Source organism: Acomys minous (genome assembly GCF_964271855.1).
Source record: "Acomys minous genome assembly, chromosome: 1".
NCBI lineage: Eukaryota > Metazoa > Chordata > Mammalia > Rodentia > Muridae > Acomys > Acomys minous.
The window spans coordinates 2,648,629-2,672,673 of record NC_140483.1 but is presented as its reverse complement, the minus strand read 5'-3'; the positions used below and the strand labels follow the sequence as shown (position 1 = coordinate 2,672,673).

Genomic DNA, 24,045 nt, shown 5'->3' with positions numbered 1-24,045 from the left:
AGGGTGTGAATTCTTGCCATGCTGATTGCTCCCCTCTCCTTAAAATTCTCTTGCCATGGATGACTATGCACATTCTTGGCCTCTTCTTTTCTGTCTCTTTATGTGACATTTTCTCTCTATACAGTCTCCTCCATCAGTTTAACTCACTCTCATAATTTCTAAGCATATATATTCTGAAAGCCTCCTGACCTATGTCTAGTCACCACTGCAAGCTCCACAGTCACTTTCAGCTGTTCTAACACCTGTCGGGTCAAGGTACAAACACCAGAAATCTCAATCCCTACTCCCCACTTCCAGAAAAAAGTAGGTCCCTCCCTGGCTTCCACACTCACACAATGACCACACCATTCTCCCTCACCATGACATAGCGCTTACTGATGTTTCCTTCTCTTTTCCTGAGTCCTAAATGCAGCGAACCCCACTTCTCTACCCGTCCCCCAGGATGTTACTGCCATTACAGTGACTCAGGTTTTCTGGATCTTCAAGGCAAAGCTACGAGTTCAGTGAATTCTCTCGGGCTACCAGACTAGACAGGTTCAGTCCTCATCTCCCTCCCCATTGGTGCCTCTATTACCTTAATATAGTGTACACACAGACACACACACACACACACACACACACACACACACACACACACACCAATGTTTTAGACAAAGAGCCTTCTCTTTGCTCCTGAAATATTTCCTCCATTATGTATCTTAACAACTATCAAGTCTGTCCTATCACCACCCTGTCTTAACTTACGGCAGTTGTTAAGGTGATGGCAGGCACAAGAGCCACCAAAGTTATTCCTTGCTCTTCTCTAGGAGAAGGCTACTGGGCAGTCTGGAATAACAGGACCGCAGAGGGCAACCAAGTATAACAAGAGAAAGAAAATAAAAAGACCCTAAGTTCCATCTGAAGAATGGAAGTATCCAGGGCCACAGACTCAGACTCAGGTTTGGTCAAGACTCGTGCCCATCAGCACCATGGTTCCCACTACTTCTCAGCTTTGGCCATGCTGACTGGCTATGTAGCTACCGTCAGCTGATAGCGCAACACCCCGGCCAGGCTGTACCAGCCACATTTAGACACAGTGACACATTGCACTTCTCAGGATCGATGCTGACCGATGACAAGATACGGCAAGAATGCGAGCCAGGATCAGACTCACATGGCAATAATGTCAGCCAGGATCAGACTCACACGGCAAGAATGCGAGCCAGGATCAGACTCACACGGCAAGAATGCGAGCCAGGATCAGACTCACACGGCAAGAATGCGAGCCAGGATCAGACTCACATGGCAAGAATGCAAGCCAGGATCAGATTCACACCATTCTCCTTTGTTCTCTGGTTCATGCGCCCGAGGTGCATATAAACTACAGGCTGGCTTTATGGGTTGGCATCATTTAGTTAGCTCTGTATATATCTCGTGTGCACTATTACCAAAGACATTGTTTTTAAGTGGAGTCCATGTCTAATATTTCTTTCATTTCTTCCTTTCTATCTATAATGAACCTTCTATCTGGTAAAAATGCACAATTTGGTTCATTCATTGTTACACCTGTATAATTAAAATAAAAATGGGTAGCCAGATCTTTAGCTAGCATGAAGCCAAACACAAATACAGATCATTTTGCTCCTCTGACTACTTACAAATTGGGGTAATACTTAAATCATTAATAGGAAGAAGCCCTAGAAGACAAATCTCAACTACAAAATCAAAGCTAGCTGGGTTTTTCGATGCTGTAAGGCTGTCTCCTCTGGGTATAAGGACAGTGGCTCCATGAGAAGCATTCATTCTGTCAGGCAAGTAAACAACGTGTTTGAATGTGCTCTGGAAACATGTGAAAGTGTGTGAGTGGCTCGTACCTTCTGCATGGACTGTCTTCTGAAGTCCATGTCAGCAAGAAAAGCGACACCAGTTACTAACAAAATACTTGAAATTACTGAAACCCTTGGAAACCTCTGGGACTGCTTCTAAGCCACAGTACAGCACTGTACCACTCTCAGAAAGCAGACTGCAGAGAAGAGGCCCAGTGCCACCTCCATGTGCTGCCTAAGGCACCTGGCTGATGCTGGGGACCATGCTCGGAGTCGCAGCAGCAGTCACACGCAGACCCTACTGGCTTCTGGAGCAGGTGCTGAGAGCTGCCTGCACCTGGGGAACAGCAGCCTCACCCGCACTCACCGCATTGTGTCAGCGCTGTGCACTGCGAGTCAGGACTCCAGCTGCAGCACTGAGCGCGTTGTTCAGCTTTGCTTTCGGGTGTTTTACAACTGGTTTTCATTGTCAGTCCAAAACTTCTGTTTGGATTACAATCAGAAACAGAACTCTGCACTGCTTCTCAATGTGCAGCCACAGACGCCTAGAATTTTAGACACAAATCATCTAACATAATAGTGTTTCATTAAAAAAAAAAGTCAGCTTCCTTACCGTCCTCTACGGATGCTTCACTGCTGTACCCATCGTACTCTGCGGACAAAGGGCTGTATTTTTGCCTTGTTTCCCAGGCATAGTTCTTTTGTCTAGAATCTACCAATGGCCACCTGGAAGTGTGTGTTCTGGATAAGGCCTCATGATATTTACCCAGCGCTTCATCTTCACTTTCAGAGGATGAACCAGGCTCATCTCTGTCCATGTAGGAATTATCTATTTGGATAACAGTGAGAGGAAATTATAATTTTAATATACTTACATGTGGCAAATTTATTAAAATGTCTTATTACATATATGCATATACACACAAACACAGGCACAAATGTGTGTGAGTGGATAAACACAGTGAAAATAATTAGAAACAATCCTTAAAATTACTGAAATGCTTGACATTCCTTTAAACTGAATTTAAAGTATATTATAACATTAGTGTGTATGTATATATATATGTACATAATTTCCAATTTTTCAGCTTTAGAAAATATATTTTTCATGTAAGTATACCAACTGTTAGATTTTTATGTGTTAATAGGACACACTACATTATATATTCTAATTATATAAATAATCTTAGTCACAGGGGTGTGTAACCTTTCTGGGTACAAAGGAAATAGTTGCCATGATGCACAGTTTTGTAAAGGATCTGTTAAACACAAATGAAATTATAAGTGTTGCCAGTTCTTATGGCCTGGAATAAAACAATGTTAGATACATATTTCTGGCTCATGTCTTCAGAACTAGAAATGCTAACAGAGAGACAGAGAGAAAGGAAGATACAGACACTGCGATTGCATCCGGTACACATTTTCTACAGAGAGAACTCTACATCAAACTCTGTGTGGTCTTTGAAAGTTCCATTTCTAGGAATTTGCCTAGTACATTTCTGATTACGTGAGCACAGAAACATGTTTTTGAAATATGTTGATAGCAAAAGGAAACAAAACCTACAACCAGCGTGCCTATGACTGGGCTGAGTGTGGTTAGGCAAGTGATAGCACGTCCATTCAGTCGACACACTAGGACTACGCAGCCTTCAAAAGGAGTGGAGAGCTTACAGTCCACAAGCAATAGTGGAAGGTGCAACTATATTTTTATTTGATAGATATTACACATACTTCAACATGTAGTCTATATACACATAGTATATACACATATATGTATAAATACACACATATATATCAATATACACCAAACGTCTAACACTACTGTTGAAAAGTTTAATTACTAGGAAAAATTTATTTAGTCATTCCTAAACTTTAAGCAATTTTAAGAGGTACAAAATTTATGTTCTCTAAGAAGCAGTAGAGCAGTTAAAGAGTTCATTTCCCATGATGTCCCAGTAGACACCACCCAGCCTCCTCAAGCTGCAGTCACTCCTACAGTGTGCAGAGCCACATGTAACTGCTGGTTAATCTGGGACAGTGCAGAGACTCCAACTTCACCAGCATCAAGGATCTGACTAGACAGTGCTATGATAAGTAAACCAAGCTGACACCCAGCTCAGAGTGTAGATGTCGTATGAAATCCCTACGGCAGCAGGAACACTGTGAGCCCCTCACAGAGCTACCTCTTGCAAGCCCTTGGCAGTCAAACTTCCTCTAGTCAGAACTAGATAAACTGTTCTTTCTTTCTTATGCCTGAATCTCACATGAAAGCCTACTACACCGATGCAACCCATGTGCCAGTGCAACTGGAAAGGAAGACCAACTATGGGCCAAACACTTGCAATTCCTTCATGAGTTTCTGGAGATATCAGAGTATCCTTAGTAAAAACAAGGCAAAACAAACAGAAAATCTTACAGTGCTACTGAAACTGTACTTAGTGCTGGTAGCCATCCTATTGTCATTTTCTACACGCTCTGTTACTCTGTTTTTTCCTAAGTAATAAGGCTGCCAGAACTAAACAAGGCCACTGAAGCCCAATAAGCCACAGCTACTGTGAGGACGGACCCTGTAATGAAAACATCCTCACAAATTGTATTTCTTTTTAAAGATCCTGTCTGTCTGGATCAGCTCTCCTACACCAATAGTTAAAGACTCACTGCTCAATAACAGCAGGCCTCTCCTACAGAGAGTCACACAGCATAACTGAAGCTTCCATTACTTTCATGGCTAATCAGGTTTTGATATTTAATGAGAATATAAGTTTATAGAAAACTACAGGTGCATATTTCCAAACAAAAGCCAGTATTTTAGGGGCCTTCTAATCAAATCACCAGTAAAGAAGTGATTAAGAAATACTGGAAGCAATTATCAGCATTATATACTGCAATGATGTTTTGAAAACTGTCACAAATATTGTGGCTGAACACTATAAATACTCAGAATCCTAATTCTATGTAAAGAACTCATAAATAATAATGTACTGCTCGTGTGCAGTCATTATGAACTATAGCAGTCGCATGAAACTTTTAAAGTGCAGCCAAATAAATAAAGACATATCAAGAAGCATGTTATTTAACAATAAAGGGGGAATTGACTTTGAGAAAAATATAAAATATTTTACACAGATACTTTTGAAGAGCAGTGTTTTATAACCAACTCAAGACTTAGTTATAAAAGTAAGACAACATTTTAAATATATGAGTACCATACCAAATAAGTTCCAAGTAAACTATGCATGGAATTTCTGGCATAAAAATAAAATTGTAATTAGGAAAAGGGTGTGGTGGTTCACACCTGTAATCTCAAGGCCAGCCTAGGCACATAATGAGTTTCAGGCCACCTGGAGCTGCACTGTGACACTCTACTCACAAGAACACAAAAAGAAAAAGAAACATTAGGACTGCTGAAGATTGCTCAGATACTGTAGGGATCACAGGCAATACCTGGTGGTATAAAGTAACATGAGTGATCTAAAAATGAATGAAAAAAATCTAAATGCCTCTAAAAATATCTACAAGTAAGAAGATCGAATAAAAATTTAAATTAGATATATAGACATGGGAAAAAAGTTGAGAAATTTAGATGTTTTTTCTAGCTTAAAAAAATCAGGAGAAAATTTAATCACTCAAACCAACATTAGGAGACCTCACCTTTTTCTGGTAATATCTTAGAATATTTGCCAACTTTACTCTTTGATGTTCCTCTCTTAGCAGAATTAGCTTCATTTTTCTTTGCTTTTATGTCTCCTTTCACTGTGTAGTATTTTGTTGGATTTATTTTTTCTTTGATTTTCCTGGGAAACTTGTTTTTACAAACCGTTGATGGAGCTGAACATGTGTGTTCCTTCACTGTGGATTTCTGTGGCCTGGAGCTGTTGTATCTTGTGGTATCTTCTGGGAAACATCTGTTTGCTGAGCATTCCTTCCCTTCGGATCCAGCATGTTTATTATGTTGCTTGGTCTCTTCTACATGATCAGAACGCTCTAACTCGGTAAAGCGCTTATGTTTAGTGAGGGTCTCCGATTCCTCCTGCTCTCTTCCCATGGGCACATGCTGCAGTCTGGCTTTACAGTTATCTGTGGTCATGCACTTCTGCTCAGACACAATGTTTTGTCCGTTGGTGTTCAGACTTCCTTTCACTTCTTGATAACTTACCTCCTTTAAATCATTCTTATCCTTCCTGGAGCTTCCTGTCCCAGGTGTTTCATATTTGTCAGTATGTTCCAGCTGATGACAAGTGGGTGCAGCCCTCATCTTCTGCTTGAGGCCTCTCAAAGCCACAGCAGCCGCTGCCTCTCCAGTTTCTTGGTGTTCTGAGGGTGACCACTGCCCATCACGAATATAAAACTCTTGTTTATGAAATTCTTGTTCTTGTTTTTGTGGAGCTGAAGTGTTGCAACAGGTTATTTGCTTTGCCTTGTGCTCTACATCGGACTGTGTTTTCTGACAAGCAGTGTTTTGGGTGGTATCCTGAAATGCTGCATTTTTGCCTTTAGAAGACCCTGTAGCCTCCTCTGCTGGGCAGCCGTCCTCCTCCGGGCAAAAGCCATGCATCATACTTGCTACCTGCCCCGCGACTGAGTCGGTTAGGGCATAGCTGACTTCCCCAACTGCAGTGCTCAAGTCTTCTACGGCACTACTGATTGTGTCTACCAGGGAGGACACTGAAGGCAGATTCTGCTGAAAACTTTTGAAAAATGCCATTTTCCAGTTCCTTGTTCCTAGAAGGTGCAATAATTGAATTTTCTCTTCTCAAAATATCAACTACTTTGGGATGCGAATTTACCATTTACTTAGATGTTGCTATCATTAGCATGATAGACGTGCTTCACACTGTGTCTTTTAATCTCTCTGTAAATGCAGTACGCGCTGGAAGGAACATGTTGATATAAAGACTCCTCCGGAAAAAATAAAAATCAAATCACTTGGTTTAACTGTAATGACATCTTTTTCCCACTCCATAGCTATCAAAACAGCAGCAAGACATTATTTTTCCCTCAAATACTACTGGGTATTTAGTCTATACCTGAAAGAAGAAGTATAGAAAGGATTTTTTATTATGTACTTTAGTTTATTTGCTAAGAGTCAGCATAAGGGAATAAACCTATTAACAGACTACTACTATTTCAAATTAAAAATTGCACTTAGAGGAAACTATCTAAACAACTTTACAAGGTGACAAGAACAGGGAGAGCGTCTGCTGAATCGTTTCCAAATACGGTAACAGGTACATTTAATCTTATATGGTGTATGGCAATTTTGTAAGGGGAATGCCATTTTTATTTTAATAAGTGAAAAAAAATAGAGTCTGAGAGCTCAAGGTCACGCTACTAGCACAGTAAAGGGGTTGTTTACTGTTTCCATCCTCCCTTGCTTACAGATGCAAACTGAGGTTTCCCACAGGTGATTCCAACTGTGCCAGTCCTAATGAACCTATATGGAATATATATGACAACGTCACTCTTCTCTACAGTCCTAATGGACCTATATGAAATGTGTATAACAACGTCACTCTTCTCTACAGTCCTAATGGACCTATATGAAATGTATATGACAACGTCACTCTTCTCTACAGTCCTAATGGACCTGTATGAAATGTGTATGACAACGTCACTCTTCTCTACAGTCCTAATGGACCTATATGAAATGTGTATGACAACGTCACTCTTCTCTACAGTCCTAAAGGACCTATATGAAATGTATATGATATCACTCTTCTCTACAGTCCTAATGGACCTATATGAAATGTGTATGACAACGTCACTCTTCTCTACAGTCCTAATGGACCTATATGAAATGTATAAGACAACATCACTCTTCTCTACAGTCCTAATGGACCTATATGAAATGTATATGGCAACGTCACTCTTCTCTACAGTCCTAATGGACCTACATGAAATGTGTATGGCAACGTTACTCTTCTCTACAGTCCTAAAGGACCTACATGAAATGTATATGGCAACGTCACTCTTCTCTACAGTCCTAATGGACTTACATGAAATGTATATGGCAACGTCACTCTTCTCTACAGTCCTAATGGACCTACATGAAATGTATATGGCAACGTCACTCTTCTCTACAGTCCTAATGGACCTATATGAAATGTATATGGCAGCATCACTCTTCTCTACAGTCCTAATGGACCTATATGAAATGTATAAGACAATATCACTCTTCTCTACAGTCCTAATGGACCTATATGAAATGTATATGGCAGCATCACTCTTCTCTACAGTCCTAATGGACCTATATGAAATGTATATGGCAGCATCACTCTTCTCTACAGTCCTAATGGACCTATATGAAATGTATATGACAACGTCACTCTTCTCTACAGTCCTAATGGACCTATATGAAATGTGTATGACAACGTCACTCTTCTCTACAGTCCTAATGGACCTATATGAAATGTATATGACAACGTCACTCTTCTTTACAGTCCTAATGGACCTATATGAAATGTATATGACGTCACTCTTCTCTATAAGTTTTTCTTTTGATTTGAAAACTACTTTTAAAAAACTTGAAAATGTTACTTATATTCACATATGAAAATCTTATTGTTATTGCTTTGTTTTCAATTCGTAGAGGCTGAGAATGTAGCAAAAGTTTCTGGGTTCAATCCTCACTAAAAACATTCCCACTCAAAAGAAAAAGAAAAATAAGATGGTAAAAGATAATTTAATTTTCTCAGTTTATTATCTATTATGGTAATTATATATTTTATATAATTAATATATAATTGTATACAGTTATATAATATAATTAATATATAACTGTATAACTAATAATATTAAAATCTTATATATTAGTAGATATAATCTACATCAACAAAAGCTCTTTGGAATTTAAAGACATAAAAGAAAATCTAGGGAAGTGGAACCAGAGATGGAGGCTTAAGAGAGAAGGAGGAAGGAAGAAACAGGGAGGAAGGAAGAAAGAAAGGGAGGGAGAAAGTAAGGGAGGGAGAGAGAGACAGAGATTTCTTTTTAAGCAGTTCAGTCACAGAAATGAGTGCCATATAGGCCTGGTGTGGAATATGAGAAACACAAAACCAAGTCAGAGCCATATAATGCAATGGTTTCTAACATGGAAATCAAATGTAATTTGACAATCACCAGATCTTTGGAATGAGGGGGTGCACCTTTTATGTTATCAGAAGAGAAAAGCACTCTCCAGATTCTATACATAGAAAAGCCTGGCTCCTCTACTTTTATTCTTCAAAACTCTCAAAAATTAACACCTTAGTTTTATCATTTTCAATTTTTTCCACTATTATTTATATTGGCCAATGTTTGAAACAGTAAATAAAAAGCTCTTGTAATAGTATTTTTTAAAGCTTCTCTAAAATGGGAAGAGCAGGCCTCAGGTTTCCTAGGATCTAGTAACTCAGGGCACAATTCATACGGTCTTGGGGCACAGCTTGGTGTGGAAAAACACCTCCTCCCAGCAACAAAATCATCCCTCAGCTAAGAATGAAAAAATAGTTAAGACAAAGGGTGAGTTTGGCATCAAAAGTTTGATGAGGAGACTGGGAAAGTGTTCCTGAAAGCCATGTACATAATGGACCAGGCTTTTTTTTTTCCTTAATGTACTATCTACTCATAGCATAAATTCAAAGCCATGCCTTATAAGCAAAAAGTAAAAACATTATTTTACAGTAATAGACAACTACCTTAACAACAACCTTAACAATCTGTACACAACAGGAGGCTTGAACATAGTTACTTAACAGACAGAGGTTCAAACGCTAAGTTATCATGTACCAAAGATAGCCTTCTCACAGTACTTACGAAAACAAGGAGCAGTGTAAATAAACAAGTGGTGACGTGATACTTACACATTTTATCTTGTGAATTCTTCCGTGTACTGTATTCTGAACCAAGATCTGGAAACCCTCCAACATTGTCAAAACAGAACTTCTTGTTAATATAGAGAAAAAGGAGCAGCATCAAGACAATAAACACCCCAACTGCTGACAGAAATCCAGCTGCCTCTGGAGAGACTAGAGAAAACAAAGTCACAGCAGTCAGCATCTGCTTTCTCTAAGCTGCAACAGGAAGGAATTTCCCATTATACGCTAGATTGTTACCTAATGTCAACAACTTTTAAACTGTCACAATTTAAACTAGTTTGTAAGAAAACCCACACAGTGAAAAGATAATCATTCAATAGATTCAACAGTATTCATTCAAAACTTTCCAAAAGGTTTCTAAATAAATATTTTGAGAGAACTTTAAAAGAATCAAAAACAATCTAAAACCTTACCAGGTAACAAATTTTAATTTCATGGAGAATATTATAAAAAATTTAATACAGAATTAGAAAAAAAATTGAAAAATATTTTTTCATGCATAAAAATTCATGAGAGCATGTACTATTATTATTTCTCAAAGCTTTGCTGGACCTGTTACCAAACACTAGAGTACCTAACCTGGCACTTAGGTTTCAGCCTCTCCTGCCAGGAGACACCAGTCAAATGGGTCTAGTCTGCTCAGGAAATGAGGGCAGTGTTAGGTTTTACTCGTCCTCTTCCTCTCGTCTGAAATGCCTACCCCATCTCTTATACTATTCCACTCATACAACACAATCTCTGAACTACCAGCCATATACCAAGCAGCTGTTCTATACACAGCCCCTGTTTTCTGCACACATGAGGCAGCTAGAACTGAACATAGTACACACTATGACTGGAAAAGTGCAGGATCACAAGAGCCATAAAGTCCACTTAGGAACACTAAGATCCAGCACTGAAGGGTCAAGTGTGATTTTTTTTTTTTAAGCTATGGCTTCTGTGACACATCTTATGAACTAACAGATCTTAGACAAGTTAATACTATTCTAAGATAAAGCAAAGATATGTGTGAATCCTAGAACTAGGACGTAATGTCATATTCTAGAAGCAGCATGAGATTTTGGTATGATGAGCTGTCCGACTAAAAAGAATTTACTCTCAAGAGACTTAGACTCCCACCTCCAGCCACCACCTGTCCTTTCCCGCCTGCACTGCCTTGCCCTGGGCCAGTCATCTGCAGTCAGACAAGGACCATGGTTCTGCATGTACGGCCCGGTGCAGTATGACCTACCCCTCCCACTGCTCACGCCGCATCCACCATGTGATCTCCCCACAGTCTTTAAGCAGAACTCGCTTACTAAAAGCCAGGTCACTAACTGGTGATTAGTGCTTTTATCTGTTAGCTTTTCATTATTCATGAAAGTCAAGCACACCGCACGGAGAACAGGGTATGGCATTACAGTCTGCTCAAAGCTGGGTCAGCAGTGCTGCAAAGATGAAGCGGAGCTGACACCGTCAAGGAGGACCTGGCAGCAACAAGTACATACAGCAGAGGTCTTGTGACTAACTCAGTCTTCATGAAGACCCAATGACTATTCCCATCATAAACGGATCTGTAGAGACACGAACCCCATGCCAGCCAGAACGCAAAGCTTCCTCCTCAACTCCTCTCCAGCTTTCCCCTAGCCCCTACTTCCAACTTACTCCTATATTACTTTTATCTTCCTCTTTCCATTTTGCAAAATTATAAATTTAACTTCATGCAAAATTCAATCTAAACATGTAAGCGTAATACAAGGCAGTGAGTTGTACGGTAAGACAGGAGTGTCAGAGGAGAGCTTAGAAGGAGATGCACCTGACTGTAGGTCAAAAGGCCAGTGAGGACTCCATAAACAGAAAAGGCAGATAGACTATCATGGCCGAAGACAAAATACTCCAAATCCACTGAAGAGGAACAGTCATAGCTGCTGCACTGACTTCTCGTCCTCCGTGTACCTACCAGCACCAGGTAGCTGAGATTGTGTGTGTGCATGTGTGCGTGCGTGTGTGTGCATGCGTGCATGCATGCGTGTGTGTGTGTGTGTGTGTGTGTGTGTGTGTGTGTGTGAATGGACAAATCAGTGAGAGAAGATGTGCTCTACAAAGATAAAAAGCATGTTATGAGAATTGAAAGTAAAGAAAAAAGCAAGCTTCAAACTCTCAGAGTCTTGAATTTCACCTCGAGTTTGAACTAGGGATCAGCAAGGTTACATCACGCATGTCTTGAAAATTTACACTAAAGTACACTGGTTAAAATGAAGAAGCACAGAATAAGAGAGGGACTGAACAGTTACAGGTTAGGATGAACTCTTAATGAAGCTGTAGCAATGGTGGCAGAGAAAAGGGACAAGTTTTTTCCAAAGAAAGTGAGTGACGACCCAATAAATGGGATGTAGAAGACGAGAAAGAGCCGGGGATAATTCTAACACCAAATGAATGGCCAAGTAGACAGAAGTGCCACTGACCCAAATGAAAAGCACGGGAGGCATTTGTCTTACAGCATGGGGTGGAGAGCATCCTGAGGAAGAGACTGCAGGACAGTATGGGTGTGGTTCTGATGTGCAGGGGTTCAATGTTTACTGCATGTACTGTCTTTGCTTGGTGCAGTTGACTATGCTTTAAATAGAGATTTTGAAGGTTTTCCTTAGGAGACAATAGGCATTTAAGTTTCTCTCTCTCTCTCTCTCTCTCTCTCTCTCTCTGTCTGTCTCTCTCTCTCGCTCTCGCTCTCTCTCTCGCTCTCGCTCTTTGGTGTGATCCATCCCTGTTCTGTGAAGCAGGGTCTGTGACTAACCCTGGGCTCCCTGATTTGGCGAGACAGAACAACTAGCATGCTGTTCTTAAGACGGTCAGTTCTAACAGACCTGGGGCTTTCCCCATTTGTTCTTTTTATTCTACTTTAAAACCTTCTAAAATTAAGCCAAAAATCCTGAGGTGAAGCTTTCTTAGAGGCTAATCTATTCACTGCAAACTTAGTGATAAATGCATGCTGTTTCCTTGGACAATTTTTTTAAAAAAACAAAACACTTCTCTCCACTAGGAAACAGAAAATTAGGCCTGCTATAAATACATTGCTCATACAAGCCTGATTTTCATCCATAACTTGATCAAATGCTCATTTTCCAACACAAAAAACACATAGCCATAATTTAAAATAGTAAATGGCTTTAGAAAAGATAAGTTACATTTCCTAATAGCAAATATTATAAATATTCAGATTTCTATTTTCATCTTTATATCAAGATCAAAATATTTATTATTTGAAATAATCTGAGGATATTAACATTTGCTAAACCTCACCTGTGAATAAAACCATAGTAGAAAATGCACTGAAACCAGACTGTAGACTTGAACATTGAATTAAAAAAAAAAAAGTTATACTTCACCAATGACAATATTTTTTTCATTCAATGTAAGACTGGAATTTCCCCCTAAAACCTTTACTATGAATCTGCTTGTAGACAGTCTTCATATTTCTAAGGATATGGTTAATTAATATATGCATAGACCTATCTTTTTTCAAGGCTTCTAGATCATCTATCAAAGGCAAGTAAACTTCTTTAAAATGCCTGTTGGGGGCCAGAGAGATGGCTCAGCAGTTAAGAGCACTGGCTGCTCTTCAGTAAGCCTGTTACGGCAGCATGATGACCTGAGTTTGATCCCCAGCACCGCAGGCTAGACAAGCAGTCCACACCTGTAATCCCCGTGGTGGCCAGGCAGAGACAGGAGGACACCTGGGATTTGCTAGTTGTTCTATCTTGCCAAATCAGGGAACCCCAGGGTTAGTCACAGACCCTGCTTCAAAGAACAGGGATGGATCACACCAGAGAGTGAGAGAGGGAGGGAGGGAGGGAGGGAAAGAGAGAGGGGGGGGAGGGAGGGGGGGAGACTTTTAAATGCCTATTGTCTCCTAAGGAAAACCTTCAAAATCTCTATTTAAAGCACAGTCAACTGCACCAAGCAAAGACAGTACATGCAGTAAACATTGAACCCCTACTCAGATCTAGCTAAGGGACAGGACATTCTCCACAGTTGTGTGGAGAGCAGGGACTGACTCTGACATGACCTCCAGTGCCCCATATTTGACCACCTCCCCTTGGTGAGGAGGCCTGGTGGCACTAGGAGAAAGAATAGGCAGGCTACCAGGATGAGACTTGATAGGCTGTGACCATATGGGGGGGGGGGGGGGAAGGTCCCCTTCTGTCACAGACCCAGGGGAGGGGAATAGGGTAAAAGAGGGAGGGAGGGAGGAATGGAAGGCGACAAGCAAGGGGATAAAAATTTAGATGCAATCTGAATAAATTAATAAAAAGAAGCACAATCAACACTTCATACATGTCAGTATTAAATATTTGAAGAAATAAATTTACTGACCATAGTCAACAAATAAAAATTCACAAGTGTACCGTTTTCTCACAATTCAAATTTTCAATATTTTAATGTGCCAAACAATAAACCCAAGGTACACTATGAACAGTGTTAGCAATTTTTCAACACTGTTTAGCAAAGACTGTTTCACTAGTTGTGTCTCCTTTAGTCCTCAATAAGCACATCTGATAGATATCATTATGAAACCCCCAAATAGCTTAAGGTTTTTGAGGTCTTAATCTTATCATTCAGTGACAAACCTGAATTTGAGTTTACTCAGGCACTGAGACTCCCGAATCCAAACTCTTAACTCAGCAGCTCTCAACCTGTGGGTCATGACCCCTTTGGGGGTCAAACGACCCTCACACAGCAGTCATCTAAGATCTCTGTGAAATCACAGACATTTAAGTTATGATTCATAACAGCAGCAAAATTACAGCTACAAAGTAGCAACAAAAATAATGTTATGGATGGGGGTCGGCACAGGATGAGGAACTGTGTTAAAGGGTCGCAGTGTTAGGAAGGCTGAGCACCCCTCTTTAACTATTAGTCTCTTTGCCTGACATTCACCAGGCATGACTAAAATTGCTTTCATTTTAAAATAACCAGAACAATTTTATGATAGTTAAGTACCAAACAACTACCTTAGTCTCACATTAGATAGCTAAGGTTCAGGACTTGCCAAAGTCTCAAACTCATGAGGTAGTAGGACCTGGGTGTAAGCCCAGACGTCCCGACTTGAGCCCACTGTGTTAAGCACCAGAGTGCAGTGCAGCATGCACATAAAAGCAGGGGAAAGCCACTGCCTGAAGCCACACGGCTAACTGCATATACCTCTAGTTTGGCTTTCATACAGGTTAAAAAAATAGCAAAGAAGCTTGGCTTTTCAAAATAAACATGTAAATTATAAAATTAAAATAATTTATATTCAAGATACTTTTAAAAATTAACTTTAGAACAATATTTATCACAGCATATGTTTATGTCATTTACCACACTTTTAGTTAATAAAATGAATTTTAAAAATAAAAATGGGAGGATACAAGGGATGGGATAACAATTGAAATGTAATATGAATAAATTAATAAAATATATTTTAAAAAATTGGTGACACATATCTCAGCTTCCAGGCTGAGGCAAGAGGTCAAAGCAGCCTGGGCTGCAGAGTGAGACCCTGAGATTAGCTGATTTTTAAATGATTAATTATTTGATGATTAAAACAAAAATTTTTTTAACTAAAGATATTCTATCAAAGAGGAAGTTTGATCATCATGGTACTTCAACAGCGATTATACCTAAACTCACTGAGCGGTCTGATCTTATGAACTTCTACAAGCCATGATTCAAAATAAATATTACAAAATACAATGATACTGCATGAAAAAATCGCAGAAAAATAGCTTTATCCAAGTTTACATTAAACTCCTTTCAATAATTATCATTATATTTAGAAACAAACTTTTAAACAGATGCCACTTTTGTCAGCTTTTAAGTTGCAGTAAAAGTGATAAAAGCCATGTTAAATTCTAGATCTAATTTCATTAAAAAAGATGAAGGTTTACTATGAGTCAAAACAAAGGCAATTCATTCTGACGTAAGAATCCTTCTTTGTACTGTGCCAGGCCGCACACAGGCATCTTCTAGGCAGTTTCTGATAAAGAAACTAAGACTGACATATAAATAACTAAGTATAAGGTAAGCAGCTGCTACAAAAACGTCTCCGATTTTCACTTAGTTGTCACCACCATCATTTTTTGCTCTAAATAAAACGTGTTTGTATAAAAGCAATGAATTCTAACTTTACAGACACATTTTACAAAACTATTCAACTTACCCATTGTATTTGCAAAGCATATTAGACAGAGAGTAACTATGATTTATAATTCCTTTAAAATAGAAGAGATAAGAGCACAACTTACAGTCCGTGTGGCAGGGCTTGGATGTGGCCTGCCTACTGAGCATGAAGCCCAAGCTCAGCGCTGCCACATCACAGACGCTTTAATAATTCACTTCACGTACGCCATCCTATCTCCTGACCAAACGGCAACTGGGCAGGAAGCCAACTTTCATTAAATTTTTCCCTATGTATTTAAGTCTATAACTTCTTACCAAGTTTTAATTATTTCTTCCTACTTTGGGCCTAAAATAGACAATTATTGGGACCAAAGAAATACAATTATTGGGACACAAAGAAATAATTTAGGGGTAGAAAAGATTAATCTGATATGTTTAAAATGCCTTTGTAACATCTCAATTACATAAATAATCTGTCACCTGGAATTGTTTATATTATATAAATGATGCAAGACCAGAAAGGTGATATATAAGTCAACAAAATGAATATAATATGTAGTTAACAACTATGAACTTTATTTTTTCAAAAACTACAAGCACTAAAGAGAATATTATTGATTATTTAATCCATTACAAATAACTAAAGATAAGAGGGGCCCAGAGGGGAGGCACAAAGGGCATCCTTATGAACTCTAGAGCCTCAGGAAAAACAACATCCTCTGCCAAAACCAGATACCTGCACAGGGGATCAGCAGGAGCCTCTCAGAATATTTCACATGTCAAACTGTCAGAAGACTGAGCTGTATTTCCTAAAAGTATAGTGAAATAAATCAAATTGCCAATTCAACTAACTACCCAATTTAATTTTGGAAATTTCATAACAACAAAATACTCAAATTAATCTTGAGAAAAAAAACTAGAACTACACATTAATTGTGACCAGATACTAAAATTCAGATTTAATGATATGCAAAGTACTAATAACAATATATGTAAAAAAAAAAAACAGTTGCAACATTCTTTGGAAGATTTTTCTTCAAGGATAGACAAGGCTGCAAAACCGACTCCAGTCTGGTTTAGACTAAGACCACCTGCCTTCCTGACAAACTCCCCACAGGAAGTGCATCTCTCTTATGAACAAAGTAGGGCTAACTACTGCCCAGTGCTTTTCACTGTCTATTGGTAGATTTAAATGACATCACAGGGCACTCTCCAAGGCCTCCCGTCTCTGTTTTCCTGTTGCAGTTGTTCAATGTTCGTAATAGATCTCCATAGCTGACCTTCTGATATACAGTTTTGAAAATTCAACACCAACTGCAGAAGAATCTTCTACTCAGAGCCAAATTTTTATGTCACAGTTTCAGGTAGGCTTATTTCAGCATTTAGTTCGAAATCACCAAAGTACAGTACACAGTAATCAGTGTCTTTCAAGTCTCTTAGAGAAACACTATCTTCTTCTTAAGTTGGGTGTTGTGCCAGAGTTCTTTTCCTCAAGTGATCAAAACATTTTTGCTCATTCTGAAAGTGTGTTTTCCACAAGTTGATGTGCTTTGAAGAAATGCATTTGTCTTAGTTACTTTTCTGTTGCTGTGGCAAAAGCCATAACCAAGGCAATTTATAGAAGAAAAAGTTTACTGGGGGCTTGCAGGGAGCATGGCAGCAGGGAGGCAGGCATGGCACTGGAGCAGTAACTGGGCGCATTTATCTTAATCACAAATAGGAGACAGGGGCAGGGGTGTGGCGAGAGGGGTAGAGAGAGACAGAGACAGCGAGAGACAGAGGGAGCACTAACTGGGAGTGATGAGGGCTCTTGAATCCTTAAAGTTCACACCCACCCATCCTCCAGGACACACCTCTTCCAACAAGGCCATGCCTCTTAATCCTTCCCAAACACCTCCAACAACTATGGACCACCAAGTATTCAAACATATGAGACTCTGGAGCCATTCTCACTCAGACTACACCTGCCATCACACCATGCTTTCTAACCCAGTGAGCAGGTCCACTTATTTTGCCATGACACAGGCTCAGCATTTCACCTTGCTTTCTCTTAAATGCAGTAATCTAAATGTGAACACTGTTCCACTGCATTCCTAGGGCACATAGGATAGAAACTGTGATGCTCCATTTGTAAAACTGTGTCTTTATCCCTTTTCCATTGGTACAATAGCTGTACCAATAAAAGCAAACGTATTTTAATTTTAAAGAAAAACTACTCAGTTTTTCAAAAGCGATACAATTTTCTGGTTCAGAAGCAGAGGTACCCAGCAAGCACTGACTAGAGGAGGAGTTAATGCCACGCCCTTCACCCTGGCCTCACGGCTGTACACGTCACTAAAGCACTAAGAGCTTTACCAGAGCACTGCTGCATACTCAGGTAACCTGCAACAAAGTCTGCATTAACCACAGGCCTAAAGAAAACAGACAGTGGCAGCTCAGTGAAGTTGAAAGAAATAGAATTTGGTGAATACTATGACAAAGACCTCGTCAGTATCCGGTGCAGCTGAGATTTAAAGATGTTACATAATTTAAGTATCAAAGAAGCTTTTCAGTATTTTCAGTTAAAATGAGGTGGGGGTGGAGGTACAGGTGGGGGTGCAGGTGGGTGGGGGTGCAAGTGGGGGTGCAGGTGGGTGGGGTGCAGGTGGGGGTGCATCTCAGGCAAGAAGCACATGCTTAGTATGCACTGGGCTCTGAGCTGGATCCCTGGCACCAAAGTAAGAAACCACTGAATTTGAAAACTTTTAAGAAACTCTCACGTGAGCCAGGCATGGTGGTACAGGACTGTAACCTCAGCACTCGGGAGGCAGAGGCAGGCGGATCTCTGTGAGTTTGAGGGCAGCTTGGTCTACAAAGCAAGTTCCAGGAGGGCCAGGACTACACACAGAGAAACCCAGTCTAGAAAAAACAAACAAACAAAAAGTGATAGTGACTCACTGGAAAGAGTAAATAGAGTGGGAAGCAGAAATGATAAAGCCGAGGGCACTGGGGACAAATGGAAGCGGTAAGATCTCTGTGGTGTGAGACCAGCAGAGGATGCAGGCTGCTGAGAGGAAGTGTGAAAGCTGAGAGGACGTGTGATGGAGGAAACAGGTTCTTTCTGGAGCCCCCCTTCCAGGCTCCGTCATAATCCAACTGCTGCATGCACACTGTGCACACTGATCTTTAAATGTTCTTTCTGTTTCATTAGTGCTTCTGTTTCCAATGGTTAAAAACTCCAGCTGTGGCACTGTGTTACAGTCACCTAACAAAATGTGTTATTTACTCTACAAGGACATAAAGACGGCCGTGCATGTGATGCTTTACCAAGACATCTGCCTACCAAGAGCCAGGCTGATATTCACATAAAGGAAATATCAACTGTGAGATATTACATGGATGTGTGAGGGGGAAAAGCTTGAGGAAGGACAAGACACTGGAGAAATGGCTTAACAGTTAAGAACACTGGCTGTTCTAATTACTGTTGCTCTATAGTACAGCTTTAGATCAGGGCTGGAGATTTCTCCAGAGGATCTTGTATTGTATAGGATTGTTTTAGCTATTCTGGTTGGTTTTGTTTTGTTTTTTTCCATATGAAGTTGAGAATTGATCTTTCAACATCTTTAAATAATTGTGTAGGTATTTTGATAGGGATTGCACTGAATCTGTAAACTGCTTTTGGTACGATGGCCATTTTTACTATGTTAATTCTCCCAATCCATGAACATGGAGAGATCTTTCCATCTTCTGATATCATCTTCATTCTCCTTCTTCAGAGACTTGAAGTGTTTTTTTTTCCATACAAATCTCCTCCAGAGGACTTAAGTTCAATTCCCAGCACCCAACTGGCAACTCATAACAATCTGTAACTACAGCTGTGAGGGATCCAACATCCTCTTCTTCCCTTTTAAGGCACCAGGCATGCAAATGTAGCACAGGCACAGCTACAGACATATATAAGAACCACGGCAGCTGTGTGGGAAAGTACTAGTTCAGGTTATCAAATACCACCTTCCAATTATATAAAAGAAAGATGTGCCATCAAAGAACAATCTTCATGTCTCATCATAAAGATGTTTTCTCTTGGAAGCAACCAGTTATCTGTGGAAGGAAGATGACTTTGCCTTAGGCTGGGCCCAAGGTGAAAGTAGTCTTGGATGGCCTGAACCCACTGAGACCCCACGGAGATAGAGACCTTAGACAGACTCAGAGAGGGGGGGGGGGGGACTTTCAGCCAAAGACAAAAGACAGGCTCCTGCGACTCCACCCGGGGGTATTGTATTGCAAAAAGGACCATTAGGTGAAAAAGGACCTTGGGGAATTAGAATGAGAGAGATCAGAGGTTCCTGACCACAGCAGAGCCTGAGCAGCGAAGGGGCTGGAGTTCGCATGAGGAGTGTGCTGACTTCTTCAGTCGGGTAGAGGAGAAACCCAGAGAATTATGCCAAGGGATTCGCCCCTCGGAACTGATACCCAGAAAGTTTTATTTTTGTTTTCCTTAATCTTTTCCCCTCCTGTTTAGGATAGTCGGGTTGTAAGAAAGATACGTTTGTTTAATAAATTCATAATAAAGCTTAATTGTTAAGGAACCAGAGCCAACAGTTATCTAAACAAGGAAACATACTCTATATCTGTCTTGAATTAATCTTATAATGTCCTCAAACTTTCCATTTCATCAGTTAACTTGGAGATAGGAACTAGGTTGGAAAATAAAGACCTGGAAGCCCAACAAAGCACCAAGTCTCATGACTCAGGATTCTGGGAAGTCTTGGGCATGCACCAGCATCAGTGTATGCTGCCTGGGTCAGCATTGCTGGGTCATCATATTTGCTCTTATTGGTGACCAGATCTGAAGCCAGAAGCTACAGAATTACTCTCTTTCTCTAAGCAGATATTGTTCTCCTGGCTCTGCATCTTGAGGTCAGGAAACAGTAATAGCTGAATACCTGAACTACAAGGACATTGCAAACAGATGGTCAGACGTAGCCAATGGACAGCTCATTGTCCACATGGTGGTGGTGGGAGAGCGGGGGCTGTCTCTGACAGGAACTCTGGTGCCCTCGGTTTGATTACCGCCCCTTAGGGGAGAGGCCCTGTGGGCACACAGAGGAAGGGGATGCAGGCTACCCAGATGAGACCTGACAGGCTGTGGTCAGATGGTGGGGGAGGAGGTCCCCATCTGTCTAAGGTCTAGGGGAGGGGAATAGAACGGAAAAGGGAGGGAGGGTGGGAATAGAGAGATAAGAGCAAAGGGATTATAATCAGGATATAATGTGAATATATTTAATAATAATAAAAAATTCTTAATACCTGAATGAGTTGAAATAGACAAAGAATTTAAGATTGTACCCCAAATTCCATGACTCCCATTTCAGTTTAAAGAAAGCAACGCTACAGAAGCTATGTTATTTAATACCTGTACTAAGAACCTGAAGGAGGAAAACTGAGAATATGTTCATTAATTTTGCAGAAAGTCATATGAATACTAGGTTGAGTGTGACTGCTAATTCACTGAGTGAAAGATACTCTAGGAGCAGTGAGTTAAGATGATAACATGCTGGGGGATGGTCTGATGTATTTTGGTGCTAATTACTGCTTGCTGTTTCTGTGACTTACCTTTTGCTTAATAAAAAGCCATTCCACCTGGGCAGGGCAAAGGAGACAGGTGGGGCTAGAAGAGAGAGGAATTCTGGGAAGAAAAAAGACCACAATGAGAGGAAAGGAGAGACACCTGAGGAGAGGAGAGGAGGCTGCCATGGGTTAGCTGGAGGAGAAGCATATGGCCAGCGTGGATGGAGAATCCAGCCCAGATAAAGAACATGAGCAAGTATATGGGATTATGGATGGGAGGTAGCTTGATAGAAGTTATTGGAAGCAGACGGCATGGGATTGAGGCAGGGATCCCATGCCTGCCCCACTATGGCAGGTAGTTTAGAGGATTAATACCTGCCCTGCCCTAGGTTAACTAAGACTACTTTAAAATATAACAAGTGTCTGTGTCTTGATTGACTGCTAGCCAGGCCTACAGATCATATAGATAACACATGTAATTTAAAAACAATAATAACACATAAAAACAAACTGGTCATCACTCGAGGTTATACTACCTTACCAGGACCCCAAAACTGACAGACATTAATGAAATGTTGGCTCAATAAAATGTATCTGAACAAACCTTAAAATAAGTACATAATGCAAGTCAAATAGGTACCAGAAGTGTACAGTTTCAAACAAATAATGAAAATTCAAATTAGTACTATTATGGATTATGGATTCACATTTCAAAATAAAACTGAGAAAATAATGTTCAGAGAGCAACAATCACATTTAGGACACACGTAAAAGGCACCACTATAACTGTACTTTTTGGCTACTTTATTGGGTTCTTTTACCTACCATCCTTCTCACTCCGAAACCTTCGAACTCTCCAACACTAGGTAGAAGAGGAAGAAGCACAGAGGGGAGAGAGGCCATAGATCTCTCCAGACTGCTGCCTACTCATTAGGGGTGTCAAGTTCCTTAGAGCAAGCCCAACCTTCATTATCAGGATATCTCTAACCAGCTACCAGTGATCCAGTGAACAGCAAAGAGCAGCAGCAGGGGAGCTGCAGCCTCCCGCCTCTGGGGGGGCGGCGTGTCCGTACCCCTAAAGAGTAAACTGTCGTCAGCTGGCAGAGCCACATCCAGCCAGAGCGCAAGACAGAGCAGTCAGCTGCTATGCCCCACATCCCACACCTGGGACTAAAGCAAAACACATTCACGTAACATTTCTGTTTTTAAAGAAACCAAAAGTGCTCACTACACACACGAAAGGAGAATCTACACTGCAGAGAAGGTGACGAGAGTGCTCAATCTTCGTTTGTACCAATCAGTAAGGTCTCAGTATGGAATGCTCAGATTAGAACAGACAGAAAATGATCTGCCATCCAAAAGCTCCATTGCAGAAATACTTAACTGACGAGACTGAAAAGTAAAACATAAAACAGAAAGGTGAAGACTCAACTTCAAGCAAATCCCAAAGAGCTGCACACATAACTATAATGAACACATTAATAAGGTTCAAATTCACAAAGATTTTTTGATCATTTTCTGTTCCTTTTTTTTTTTTTTTTTTTGAGACAAGGTTTCTCTGTGTAGCCTTGACTGTCCTGGACTCACTTTGTAGACCAGGCTGGCCTCGAACTCACAGCGATCCGCCTGCCTCTGCCTCCCGAGTGCTGGGATTAAAGGCGTGCGCCACCACGCCCGGCTAGATTTTTTGATCATTTTCAAACCTGGAAAACACAATAATCATAACCACACAAAACCTCTAAGCTCAGTAACTCACAGAAATTAAAAGCCAAGGGTAGGTATGAAGAATACAGTGAGAAACAAATCAAACAGCAGAAGAAAGAGAAATAAAAAAGGCGTTTGTTGATAAAACTGAGTTGATAAAGAAAAACGTATTAGAAATTAGCCAGACCCTATGCATCCAAATGAATCTGTATACAATTGGAACAGTCATTTCTGAAGTGGTGGCACTCCACACTGGATTTCACACTTACACTACTGAGTAGAGTTTTATGCACTTATCCACCACCAAAACTGAAACATCGCGACAAGAGTTATAGCCAGAAAACAATTAGCTTTACATTCTCTTTCAAACTCGTGCCGTCCACGCACTCACTCTTTCCTTGTTCCCTAACATTTAGTCTTTCTTGCTCTCTTTTCTACTGTAACTACAAGTCTATTTTCTTACACATATACATATATTATTAACTAGATTTTGCTTACAAGGGAGAATATACAGATTTTTTTTTCTTTCTGAGATTGAGCACACATAAAAACATGCATTCACAGTTAGCTTTGGTTATGTAGCACATCCAAGGCCAGCCTGTGCTATAGGAGACTATTTCAAAAAATAAAAATAACAAATAGCGAACTGATTTTAAAACTGCCGAGTGTGGTAATGAAGGCCTGTACCTGGACACCGGGGTGGAGGCAGAACAGCCTAGAGCTCAAGGCCATCCTGGGCTACAAAGCAAGTTCACAGCCTTCCTGGGCTACACAGACCTTCCCAAACAGCAGACATGCGGAGACGCCACTGTCGGCCTTGCTGTAAGACTGTGAGGTAGTGCTAGTCATGGCGGCCCTGCAGCTTTGCACTGTCCTTCCTGCTTGATGACTAGAGCTCCGTCCTAAGGACCCTACAGAGATAGCAAAGCCACCATAGCTGGCTACATGTGCAGCAAGGCTGCACTCCTATCGTTTTCTCCCAAATAAAG

The 24,045-nt window shown here is 40.5% G+C and overlaps 1 protein-coding gene across 15 annotated transcripts in view; it reads right to left on the bottom strand.

Moving 5' to 3' along the window:
- SYT14 (synaptotagmin 14) overlaps positions 1–24,045 on the bottom strand; it is a 171,288-nt gene that overhangs the window by 105,458 nt on the left and 41,785 nt on the right. For 9 of the 15 annotated variants that reach the window (XR_014782226.1, XR_014782227.1, XR_014782228.1 and 6 more), the window contains exons 1-2: positions 5,457–6,826; positions 2,419–2,634 (exon numbers count right to left, since the gene is read on the bottom strand). Coding sequence is in view for 12 of the 15 variants with exons in the window: in XM_084797214.1 (XP_084653340.1) it covers positions 2,419–2,634; positions 5,457–6,510 (1,270 nt within the window). In the remaining 3 variants the exon portion in view is untranslated. Of the gene's footprint in view, positions 1–2,418; positions 2,635–5,456; positions 6,827–9,646; positions 9,812–24,045 lie in introns of those variants that run through there. The other 6 variants (XM_084797216.1, XM_084797217.1, XM_084797218.1 and 3 more) reach the window with 2 other exon arrangements.